The following is a 13,331-nucleotide window of genomic DNA, read 5'->3' as shown; positions in this document are numbered from 1 at the left end:
TATTGTGTCCCCCTGATTACACCAAGAATAGAAAACTTAAAGATGTACTAACTGGATATACATAGTTCAAGGATGAAAGGACACTATGAAAGGAAACAATGGGCTCACATCCAGAAAGGCATTAAGATACTTGCTGAATTTATCACTTTTTGCCTCAGGAAAAATGCTGTGATGAGGTTGATGGCTGGTTTCATCATGGAATCATTAAGTGTCCTTTCAATCTTGCTTGAGTCTAAACTAATGTTCAGTTATAGAGAATAAAGGGTATAGTCCTCATTCAATAAAGCAACAGCTATCCTCATTCACCCTAAGATAATGACAACCTCCTTACTTTGCTATTGCCCGATCTCCTTTTTGGGACCTGAACCCCTATGTAGCAGGACTCCAGCAAACACCCCTTGTAGAAAACACAGTTCAGTTTCCAGCTCCCACATGGCAGCTCACATCTGAAATTACCACATTGATTACATCCATGTGGTTCTGTCCAGTATGAATTCTTTTGTGACTAAGAAGACGACTCTTTGTTGCAAAGGCTTTACCACATTGATTACATTCAAAGGGTTTCTCTCCAGTATGAGTTCTTTCATGACTGAGAAGATACTTCTTCAGTGCAAAGGCTTTACCACATTGACTGCATTCATAAGGTTTCTCTCCAGTATGATTTCTTTCATGACCAAGAAGATTCTTCTTCACTGCAAAGGCTTTACCACATTCATTACATTCATAAGGTCTCTTATCAGTATGGATTATTTCATGACTGTGAAGACTACTCTTCTGGACAAAGGCTTTACCACATTGATTACATTCATAGGGTTTCTCTCCATTATGAATTCTTTCATGACTTTGAAGACTACTCTTTTGTGCAAAGGCTTTACCACATTGATTACATTCATAGGGTTTCTCTCCACTATGACTTCTTTCATGACTGTCAAGATTACCCTTTGTTGCAAAGGATTTACCACACTGATTACATTCATAGGGTTTCTCTCCAGTATGAATTCTTTCATGACTGAGAAGATTACTCTTCTGTGCAAAGGCTTTACCACACTGGTTACATTCATAAGGTTTCGCTCCGGAATGAGTTCTTTCATGGCTGAGAAGATTACTCTTCTTTGCAAAGGCTTTAACACACTGCTTACATTTATAGGGTTTCTCTCCAGTATGAATTCTTTCATGACTGAGAAGCTTATAATTCGCTGCAAAGGCTTTACCACATTGATTACATTCATAGGGTTTCTCTCCAGTATGACTTCTTTCATGATTGTGAAGACTACTCTTCCCTATAAAGGCTTTACCACATTGATTACATTCATAGGGTTTCTCTCCAGTATGAATTCTTTCATGACTGTGAAGACTACTCTTTTTTGTAAAGACTTTACCACATTGATTACATTCATAGGGTTTCTTTCCACTATGACTTCTTTCATGATTGTGAAGACTACTCTTTCGTGTAAAGGCATTACCACACTGATTACATTCATAGCGTTTGTCTCCAGTATAACCTCTATTATATATTTGAACATAAGTGGGACATGGAAAGGCTTTGTCACATTGCTGATATTCATACCTTTTCTCTCTTGTTTGAATTCTATGTACTTGATGATGAAGACTGGGAATTGCAATGGCTTTATAACTTTGATTGTACTCATAGGGTTTTCCTTCCAAATGAGTTCTTTTGTATACTTTTAAAGAGCAATCAGATCTAAAGTCTTTGTCATGTTGATTACATTCATAGAGAGCCTCTTTATTATTGGTTGTTTGGTATGTTTGAAGATGCCTGTAATGGCTAAAGCCTTTAGCAGATGACTCACACTTATTATTTTCTCTTCCCGTATAAGATTTTTCACATCTTTGAAGAGAATTTGAAGAACTCAGAGTTTGACCACACTGATTGCATTTACAACATTTTCTTATACTGTGAGCCATACTACATGTGCACAGTGAACCAGTACAGAGAGATGCATTTCCATATTTCTGGTACTTATGAGGATTTTCTCCAATGTGAGTTTGTTGATGAATTCCCATGGAAGCTGGAAAACCAATTAACTGTAAACTTGTGTCACAGTCATCAAGTCTTCTCATAGTGGGGACTACCACATATCTCCCAGTTGTTCTGAGAGAGACAGAGGTACAATGCTTCTTTCCATTCCCCTTATGCTCACATGCCTTGTATCCAGAGTGACAGATGACACACCTGGTAAAGGAAGATAACAAATAAAGGCTTTTCACATTGCATTCACATAGTCAAATGTTTTGTGTGTCATACAGATGTGGAATAGAGATTCATGTTTGTACACCAAAACAACTTCCTGGTCTCTCATAAAGTGCTCCTCTCACTAAACCATGCTAAATCACTCAGTACAAGAAAATGAGGAACACTAGCTTTAATATGGAAGCTTTGCTTATAAAAGGTTTTGGACACACACTAATCCCCTCATCAATGTGTACACCTTATATGATAAATTGAATGACATGACAGTAATTGGATGGACAGTTCTACAATGTGCCTCTCACATGGCTATGATTAAAGCTATGACATCCATTATGGCACTATTTCCTTGTCTTGTTTTAAAGGAATGCTTTGCAAACAGTGATCAGTTACCCGACATTGGAGTATATGATGTTGTGCAAATTTAATAATCATCACAAAGCTATGCTTATTTACACAGCTGCTTTTCATTAAAAGTTCAGGGTAAATTAACATTTCTTCAGACATACATATATATCAGCTTGCACATGAAAATTACCTTCCATTTCTTCTAGAGCTCTGACAATGTTCTTCAATATTATGGTCTTCCCATTTGTAACCTAAAATACAGTACCAGAAAATGTATGTCATATATTACTGGAAAATGGGCACACTAAAAATTATTCTTTCATGAATCTTAGTATCATGCCTGATTTATTCACTAGATTCTTCCCCTTTCATATTCAAAATCACAGAAGAGCACCAATCTCCAAGAAAAGCTTGTCCCCTTAAATTAAAAACTGACAGAAAGCTTACATTCTTACCTATACTAGTGAGGTTCCAATAGTTTTCAAGCATCACATCTTTGTAGAGACTCTTCTGGGAAGGATCCAGCAAAGCCCACTCTTCAGGAGTGAAGTTCACATGCACATCCTCATAGGTCACTGCATCCTAAAGTATCCCATATATATGTTCTTAATTGAAATGATGAGACTGACTGCATTGCAAATGTACACTTCATTGAGAATATATTTACATAATTCTCGGTGCTCGAAACATTCTATGACACAGTTTAGTAAATATCAAATGCAGTTACCAACTCATTTTAAAAGAAAACAGAAAAAGAGGATGACACCTTCCATTCCTGTGCCCCAAATAGAATACAGCACATCAGGAGAAATGCCTAATAATATAGAGAGACATGCAACATAAGTAACACTATTTAATATACATCAGCAGCATTTAATCAAAATTATTAACTTCAAGAAAGGACAGACAATAAGGGTGTGGTGGTGCACTCCTCTAATCCCAACCCTCAGGAGGCAGAGAAAAGTGAAACCCTGTGATTTCCAAGCCTGCCTGGTCTATGTAGAGATTGCCAGTACAGTCAAAGGTATACAGTGAGACCTTGTCTCTTCAAAAACCAGAAAGCACTCAGGGCTCACTCAAAATTCCTCCATAGAGTTAAATATTCACTCTAGTTCTACACTTGTCTATCATAAGCTGGAGTGACCCCTACTGAATTATAAGGCTAATAATTCCCAGGAAGCAAAGCATTTTAAAGAAGTTACTGACAGATCAATAAGTTCTCAAGAACATTAGTAAAGTAAATGCTGATTCTAAAACAGTAAAACAAACAACAAAAGGGAGGGAGTATGTGAAGATGGGTCAATAGTTAAGATCATCTGCTGTACCTGGCTATGGTGGCGCCCACCTTTAATCTCAGTACTTCGGAGGCAGAGGTAGGCTGATCTCTGTGAGTTAAAGCCTGGTCTACAAAGTAAGTTCCAGGACAGCTAGGACTGTTACAGAGAAACCCTGTCTAAAAAAAGAAAAAAAAAATTAGAGAAAAAAAACCACATTTTGTTTTTGAAGAGGTTCTAGATCATTTTCCAACACCCGCTGGAAGTGAACAATTATTCCTAACTCCAGGTCAAGAGAATATAATGCTCTCTTCTGCCTTCAGTAAATGCCAGGAAGACAAGTGATAAACACACACACACACACACACACACACACACACACACACACACACGCACACGTACACACACATGCGCACACGCACACACGCACACATGCACTCGCATGTGCGCGCGGGCAAAAGTTTCAGACATTTATAAACAATATAAAAGTGAAAAAACATACACAAAGGTAGGGACAATATTACACACCAACAATTCAGTGATTCAGGAGATCACTATTAATTTCATGAATGAATGCATTCTTGCTCTGAAAAATGACACCAATGCCAAAGTTCAAAAGTCATGATGTGGAAAAGTTCAGCACAAGAGCAAATGCTACATGTACAAAAACCTGATTCCATCCACCAAAAATATAAACATAAAAATATCAGGCAAAAAATATGGATTGGCAGGAAAAGTAATTGCTTCTACTTTACCTTATATTATTTAGGAATAGAATCTCTACTGTTGGTGATGGCATGCCTATATGAGAAGGAAGGGGGCTGCTCATTTTCAATAAAACAAAGAAATGTGGTGAGACTATATTCTTCCAGAAAGGTTCCTCCTAAGGGCTTTATTAGTCACTAATGAAGGCCCACACCAAAGACAAATGCTCAAACTCAGCACACTATCTGGAAGATTTTTCCTTCAACCTTCAACATTTTGACACAGGTCATGACAGGCTCACAGTCAAACCATGATGCAAAATGCATTCAGTCTGATTTCAAAGATCCCCATATTATGTGATAGTCCCAATACTGTTTGAATGACCACAGATTCTTCTGACATGCAAGAAAATCTTTTGACTACGACCTCATGTAATAACAAATTGTGAATCATATCAACCCAAACACAATGGCACAGAATATACATTTTCCTTTCAAGGAATTAAGGAAAGATTGGACCAGGCCAAGTCTGAAAACACGCAGAGCAAACACCAAATCCTGCAGCTCTGTTTCAGGTACCTGGGGCTTCAGTTTCAAAAGGTTTATACAGCTCTTTCTCTCTGCAACTTCTCACACATCTCTCTTTGGCTACTTCCACTTCCTACATGCAGCTATTCATGGTATATGTCTACAAGCTTGGGTATCTCAACATATTGTTATCTCAAAGTGAAACTGAGACTTCATCTCGTGGCTCAATGTAAGGAAATCTCACAGTCTCTTCACTGGAGCCCACGAGCTCTAGACCCAACACTAAGGCTGCAGGTTATTATTATCTTTAAGACATGGTATACTTGTAGCCACAGGTGACCTTGACTGCCATTTATCATCTAGATGGCCCTTCTCTTGATATTCCTGCCTTAATTTATAAGTCCAAGGATTATAAGCACATTCCACCACTCTGGGCTTCATGGCTGGAGTTTTTAAAGTGGCTGGAGCAGGGCTTCCTCATTCAATGACACAAAGGAAATAAGGGACATGGGAGTTGACCATTCTTGGCAAAGAGAAAAACAGGTGCAAAGGCCCTGAGGTGTTAATGTGCTTGACAACCCAAAGCACTGAAGCATGGTTACAGCAGTGTCAACAGAGAACCAGGAAAAACAGTGGACTTCGGAGGAGTTGATTTTACAAGGAATTTATTGTTAGACCTTCGGTTTAGAGAATAAATAATGTGTATAGCAACATGATCTACATTGTTAGATTGCTGGCATTTTACAGCTCTCAGCAGTTAAACTGCCAGCTTTTCCAGAGGATCCAGATTTGATTCCTTGCAAACTCATGGAGACTCAATGATCAGAACTCCAGTTCCAGGAGATGCAATACCATCTTCTGGCATTCTGAGACTACAGACATTCACATGGTACATGGACATACATGCAGGAAAAACACTCATACCCATACCATGCATGCTGCCATGTCTAGTCATGATGATAATGGAATAAATCTCTGTTTGGTAGTAAGCCCCTCTAATTAGATGATATCCTTTATAAGAATTACCATGGTAATGGTGGCTCTTCACAGCAAGAGAAACCTTAACTAAGAAAGATTAGAATGGCTGGTATCCCAGCACTTGAGAGGTGGAGGCAGAAAGATTAGAAGTTCAAGGTTATTTGTGGGTAAATAGGGAGTTTTTGGACAACCTGTGCTATGAGACCCTGCCTCAAGAAAAAAAGAACACAAAAAGATTCACACAAGAATATCCCAGGAGAAAGAAGAGCAAAGCATTTGGGATTCATATCACAAAAGAGCTGTGAAAGGCCACAAATCTGGAATAGGTATCCATTCCTTCATAGTCAACCTAACTGTCATCCTGGACTCAGGAACTGAACTCTGTCTTCCGGAAACTCCATATGCACATTCACAGCTTAGCCATCTTTCCAATCTCTGTACAACTACAATGTACCTTCAATTTCTGAATGTTATGACCAACAGAATATATGTACATGTTTATCTTAGAGTAAGAATAATGTTAGAATGCCCCAGCAATCCTTGGTCAGAAAAATAACCAATCCTGAGCACAAAATCTAGTCAATCTGAGCTTGTCCACGCTCAAGGGGATCAAAATCTGACCAATTCCCTCCCTGAAAATCTTCTCCCAGGAAAAACTCCACCCTTAAGAAGCCCTACATAATTCCCTCAGCCTCGTCAGGGATCAGCTGTCCTTCTCCACCCTGGCAGAGGCAGCCACTCTCCTGGACTCCTCCTTCCGATACATCTCTTTCTTGAAGGAGTTTAGGGTGAAGATCCTTCACTGGAGAGGAGTAGAGTCTCTGCTGGATAGCTCCCTTAGAGGGGCAGAGCAGAAGAAGAAATGGACACCTCTGCTGGGAAACTCCTTTAGGTGCAGAGCAGAGCTCAGCTGTAAAGCCTCTCTCTCAACAGGAGTGACACATCCTGTGGGGATCTATCCTCTACAGGACCCCAAGTTCAGGTATAGCCTGACATTCTGACAAATCAGGATACTGTTCTCCTCACAGCTGCAGGTATACCATGACTTTCCCAACAAGTCAGGATACATTTCCCTCCGGAGTCTAGCAAATGCAGCCAGGCCACTAGTCCAGGCCCCAACACCCACGGCCATCTAAGCAGAATGCACACCGCTCAGGGGAAATAGTTCCTCAGATGAGCATTCCCTCCACTTCATGCCTGCTCTAAGCAGTTCCAGGGAAAGGGAAAAGTTCTCTTGGGCTGAGTCCTAAGAAAAGGAGAAAGTTCCACTACTTTCTTTTCCATAATTTGTGTCTCTTTTCAACCAGTGATCTGTAAAACCCACCCTTTTCTCTGAAAAAAGAGAAAACACTGCCCCAGGGTGGGCAAAGGAATTGCTGCCAGGTACACAGCCAGAAAAGAACAGATATTCCCTCCTGTCCAACACTGACCAAGGGTACTTTAAGAAATTTCATTAAGTACTTTTTAGAAAGATTAAAGGCAGCTGCTAAAAAGATTTCCTTTGTCACCCAGTCACACATGGTATTAGGTAAAACTAGGTCCCAGTTGCTAGAGATAGTTCAAAAGGTGTTTAACAAGAAAAAAACTTATTGGGACAAGAACTTCTGCACAAACTGAAAGCCACCTTCACCTTCTCTGATAATGAGACACAGATTACAGATACACAGAAAAAAATTTTGGTATCTTACCCTCTATCAGAAGAATATATAAAAGTTATTCCTCCAATGGAAAGATAAATAATACCAAATGACCCTGGGGAAAAAGTGGGAAATTGAAGTCCATGTTACCTGGCTTGATGAGACAAGCATCCTGGTGCCCTGCCAGTCACCCTGGAATATGCCTCTCCTGCCTGGAAAGAAACCCGGGACCTCTAATTCTCATGAGTCTGGTTCTTCCAGAGAAACAGGTGTGCACTGTCTGGACATGAAAGATGCATTCTTTAGCCTCCCATTGACAGTGTGGATTCAGCTCTCTTTGTTTTCATATGGAGAGACACAGTGGGGGGTTATAATGGGCAACACACCTGGACCAGGTTGCCCCAGGAGTTAAAGAAACAAAATAAATTCCTACCATTTCATCAGCGGTTTCCTAGGAAAACAGATTATGAAGGGTCCACTGAGGGATTAACTAGCAGCTGAAGGGAAGTAAAGGGATCCTGTCTCAGAATGGCATTGCTGCCCTCCTTCAGATCCCAACTCAAAGACTAAGAGACAGGTTCAAGAGCTCCTGGGTACAGCTGGATATTGATTTCTCTGGATACCAGTGTTTCTGGAAATGGCAAGGCCTCTATACACCAGTACAAAGGGGGCCTTGAGCCCCTAATATGGACTGAGACTAAACAAAAGCCATTTAAGGCTTCAAAAACAGCTATGATTTCCACTCCAACCATTGAATTCCCAGATGTCTCAAAACCTTTCCCTCTTTTTGTCCACAAAATACAGACAAAAAGGAGTTTTAACCTAAACTCTGAGGCCATGGAAATGTCCTGTGATGTACCTGTCCAAATGACAGGACCCTGTAGCTACAGGTTGGCCCATTTGTCTAACAGGAATCAAGACTGATGCTAGGTTAATGAAAGAAAACAAGTTAATTTTGAATCAGGATCTTATATTCACAGCACATCACAACATGGTTGAGGCTACCCACTTCTATGTTGACACAGGTACTCATCCATGACTGTCAAGAGATGAAAGACGAAACCAGGTACATGGGAGCTATAGCAGTTAGTTCCATTAACTGAAAAAATTAGGACCCACATCGGGTACCTCAACCCAGAGAGCAGAACTGATAGATTTGACCTAGGGTCTCAGGTGGGGACAAAAGTTCTTCCACCATACACATGGACAGTCGGTATGCTTTTACTGTTGGGCATGTCCACTGTATGATCTATAGAGAAAGAGGGCTTTTCACCACATGGAAAAATGACTTTAAAAAATCTTGGCTGTCCTAGAAGCTATTTGGCTTCACACCTGTCCTCCACTGTTGGGCTTCTGACCTAGCTGCCTAACAAGCCAGTGGGGCTACTTAATATTCTAGAACCGGGGGGGGGGGGGGGGTGGGGGTGGGGTGGGGTGTCAAATGACCTTCTGATGACATACTGTGACCCTTTACTGCCTGACACTCCATGGTAAAATAAAATGGACAGTTCAAAACCACAGGATGATGGGGGACACCAGCGGGAAGGATCAAAGGCTACTCATGTGGGATTCACAAAACTTTCAGAGTTGAATCAGACTAAGGTATATTATACCTAGACTGGACAGCCTAGCAAGGGATGTCTGAGCCAGATGCCAGGTTTGTGCTCAAGTGAATCCAAAACAGAGAGCCCTTACCCAGGAAAGCATCCAAATGACAAAGCAAGACCCCCAAGAACTCTGGAAAAAACACCAAGATCTGTTCTGCCCAGGGAAGATAACAGTACTTGCTAGTTTTGATAGATTCACCTTCCTGGTCAGTAAAAGTGTTTCCCACCCAGATGATAACAACTCAAGTAGCAGCTTCAAAAGCTCCTCCAGGATTTGGACTCCCTCTAGCAATGGGGTCCAACAATGGCCTGGCTTTCATAGCCAAAAAATCTCTCAATGAATAGCCAAAGCTTCACATATAGACTGAAAACGTCACACATATCTCATACATACTGCATACAGATCTCAGAATTCTGGCCAGATAAAAGGAATAAATAGGACATGAATTAAAAAGAAAAAAAATAACAAAACTCGCATCAGAGTCTACCAAGAACTGGACAGGCCTCCTTCCCTTGCTTTGCTTCTGCCAGCTGCACTCCGTATAAAGAGAGATTTACCCCCCTGTAATATTATGTTTGAAAAACCTCCCCCACTACTCCCAGGCTCAGAAACCAACAGTTTGCCAACAGTCTAATCATTAATTTCTCAGGTCATTACAGGCACTGCAGTCCTCCATAAAGGCTATTCACTGGACTAGTGTAGACACCCAGCTGACCTCCGAGTCCACCACCAGTGGATCCTTTTTCCAGTCCAATGATACTGTCTGGGTCAAGCAAGTAGACAAAGAAACACTGGAACTAACCTGGAAAGGACCCTAAACGGTGATTCTCTCCACTAATGTGGCAGTGAAGAAAGCTGGCATTACACCATGGATCCACCACACCCAGGTCAAGAAAGCAGAAGCCCCAGATGCTGCCATGTGGACTCTCTCTGGACGATGGACCCATTAAAATTCCGTTTCATTGATCCCAAAGCCGTTCTCCTCCCCATCCCTCTCCCTCCTCTGGAGTCTTATGAATACAGGGTAAATGTTGTAGCCCCCACTGCCGTTAGGCCTGGACCTGGGAACTAAGGACAGATAGAGGGAAAGTAACTCAGACCAGAAACCTGTATTTATTGTGACCTCTGCTCACTGATGCCCATGTTAAATGTCTGGTTGTATTTGAGAAAGGAAAGATATGGGGGTTTATCTTTAGATATAGAAATACAGAGTTTACAATTCTCTGCATACACTGTGGTTGGACCCCCTGGTTGTCAGAAACAGAGTATCAATTTTGAAAACTGGGTTTGTGAAATGGAGGCTTCCTGGAAAACATCATTAAAAAGATTCTGGCCTATGGGAAACAAGAAATCCTTGCAGAATCAGACCCTATGCCACAAAAAGGAACACTGAGGATAGACTCAATCATTCCCAGCCAGACATAAGCCAGAATTGCTGGTTATGTTTAGACACCGGCCCCAGTCATACTACACAGGGATAGGAAATAACCAGACTGTCAGCCCATTGACTGACAGAACTTGCTATGACTAGGGGTCAGTGCAAAGTACTGTTCTGCTTTATGGGCTAATTCATGGGTATAACAATATTTCCAAGGCCCTGAGACTATTTGGTGAGCATGTACCAATGGTTTGACTTAATGTGCCTCATCTGATGCTTTCCACACTAAGCAGACAGGTTGATCAGCACCTGATGGTAATAAAACATTCAATTTCTGAATTAAAACAACAGTTAGATTGCCTTACAAAAATGATCCTACAAAACTGAAAAGATTTATCATACTTCTCCTGAAACAAAGAAAACTATGTAAGGCTTTGGAAAAAACCTGTTGTTCCTATGATAATTGATCAAAGTAATTTATATAAAAAAAATTACTGTCATGGTTGGGGAAATAATTGATACCAATCTCTGTTTTCCTTGTCACATTGGCTAACTCCTGTTCTATTGTACTGACTGGACCTTTAATTCTCATTCTGATTGGATTAATGGAGCATCTTAACTAAAACAACCTGAGTCCATGATGTGACTCATTCACTAAGTCAAGGGGGAATGTAACAGGCCCAAATCCTTAGTAGGCCCCAGACCTAAGCACAACTGACTCCAAGATGGAAGTGCCAATCAGGCTGTAAAACTCAGCATGTAGAAAGCACCACTAGCTAAAAGAAAACAAATTCCTAATCCATCAAAGTGCATATTTATAGGAAGTCTCTAAATGTACTACCCTTGCTTTTTATTTTTATTATTTATTTATTTATTTATTTATTGCTTTTTAAGTAATTTTTAAAAAATTTTATTTCAAATTTTATTTTTTCTAGACGGATATTTGTGTTTTAATTTTACATATCAGCCATGGGTTCCCCTGTCCTCCCCTTCCCACTCCCCCACCCCCCCCCCCCATTCCCATCTCCTCCAGGGCAAAGACCTCCCTGGGGATTCAGCTCAACCTGGTGGATTCAGTACAGGCATAACCTTGCTGTTTAGATTATAGTTCTGCTTCTGGCTAAAAGTTCCTGTTAACTGAAGTATGTCAACCCAGAACATGTTTTTTGTGCTTAAAGCTTATTGTGAAAAAGGATCAGGGCTATACTGGGATCCAGAACATCCAGAGTACTTTCACGCAGATAATGAAGACTTTCTATTGGTTTAAAAAAAAAAAAAAAAAAAAAAAAAAGACTGTACAGTCAGGAAAAGAATAAAGAGATTAAGAGAACAAGAGAGGAAACTTAGAAATAAAAACACAATAAATATAGTCAAATGTGACAGGAGGCCAGGAAACCCAGGAAGGGTTGAACTGCCATATTCACATATTCAGTAAGTCATCCACATGCAAATGTGTTAATGACACAGACTTTACGCCCTGCACAGAATTAACTGCAGACACCTGAATTACACCTGAATGTTCAGTGCCAAGTGCAGAACTTCTAGAAAGCACAAGAGTGCCCAGGGCTCTGAGAGTTACCAAATCTGCCTTCCCTGGCCACAGTAAAAACACCGCGTGCGCGTGTACTGTATGGTGACTAGGATGTTTCCACACAAAAGCTCACACTCCCCCATGCTCTCGTCAGAGGTCCCGTTTCTGCCCGGGAGTTGCAGGTTCCTCGGGGAACCAAAGGAATCACTCTGGCCACTGCGTCCGGACGCCATTTCCGCAGCCCCGGGAGGACCACACACAAGCTCCCGTGGCTTGTCTCCGTGGGACAGCGGCCCCTCACTCACCATGGCGGATATGGAGCTCCTGCTCACCTCACGGCTACCAGAAGCCGGTCACTGCCCGGCATATGAAACAAGACAGGTTGCCTCAGCCTTGGTCCCCACAGCCTGCAGCATTAGGGAACGGAAGTGCCCGCCCCATTCTGACTGGCAGTCCATCTGGAGGTCCTGATTGGCTACTGAGGCCTGAGCGCTCTAGACAGCTCCCTTAAGGGACAGTGCTGTGAAGTGAGGGATCCCAATGATGGGCAGCCCTGGCTTCCACCCCAGGCACAGAACTGCCCCAGACCTGAGAGACTGTCATTGCAGCAGAACTTGGGGCTGGACTGCAAAGTCTTCCCTAAACTATTCCTGCACTCAGTAGGACTCTATTCTGGGGAATTAGTCAGGTTTGCTAAGAGAAACAGAGAAAGGACAAAGGAAACCTGCCCCGCCACTTTCTGGGCTAGCAATACCTCAGGGGAGCTGTGAAAAATGTGCTCTGTTTTCCGTTTTGTAAGAAGAAAGTTTAATTAAAAAAAAAAAAAAGAAAAGAAAACAACTATACACTAATATGCACTCTCTTAAACTGTTATTCTGTAGAAAAAGCCCATCAATGTTTAGAGAACTAAATCCTCTAGTATCAGAGTGAGCTTTTTACTTACCACTCCATATTTACTATAGTCTCAATACTTTGATGACTAAATTATACATACTTTATTGCCCACTTGACATGGGAGTCTACAGATTTGTTTTCACTTAATTCTGCATCATTAAGCAAATTGAGAATACTTATTTTTCATCATGCTTCTACTGTTTCATCTTCTTTATCAGGGTCTCACTCTGCAGCCATGTCTG

General features: G+C 41.2%; 1 protein-coding gene across 1 annotated transcript; it reads right to left on the bottom strand.

Annotated features, from left to right (window-relative positions):
- Window positions 1-121: 121 nt before the first annotated feature.
- On the bottom strand, window positions 122-12,620 carry LOC118571439 (zinc finger protein 431-like). Its single transcript, XM_036170455.1, has 4 exons — window positions 12,501-12,620; window positions 3,013-3,139; window positions 2,748-2,808; window positions 122-2,194 (listed from the first exon to the last, which is right to left on the bottom strand). The coding sequence occupies exons 1-4, from the start codon at window positions 12,501-12,503 to the stop codon at window positions 415-417; spliced, it is 1,971 nt and encodes a 656-aa protein (XP_036026348.1). The 5' UTR covers window positions 12,504-12,620; the 3' UTR covers window positions 122-414.
- Between the last annotated feature and the right edge of the window lie 711 nt (window positions 12,621-13,331).

The sequence above is a fragment of the Onychomys torridus genome, chromosome 21 (assembly GCF_903995425.1).
Source record: "Onychomys torridus chromosome 21, mOncTor1.1, whole genome shotgun sequence".
Classification (NCBI taxonomy): Eukaryota; Metazoa; Chordata; class Mammalia; order Rodentia; family Cricetidae; genus Onychomys; species Onychomys torridus.
Note: the sequence above shows the minus strand (reverse complement) of the source record. Positions and strands in the feature narration are given on the sequence as shown.

Excerpts from the sequence above, each read along its gene's own strand:
- LOC118571439 (XM_036170455.1), bottom strand. Across the intron at positions 2,809-3,012 it reads TTGGAACCTCACTAGTATAG|GTTACAAATGGGAAGACCAT; the intron begins GTAAGAATGTAA and ends ACTGTATTTTAG. Across the intron at positions 2,195-2,747 it reads AGCTCTAGAAGAAATGGAAG|GTGTGTCATCTGTCACTCTG; the intron begins GTAATTTTCATG and ends TTCCTTTACCAG.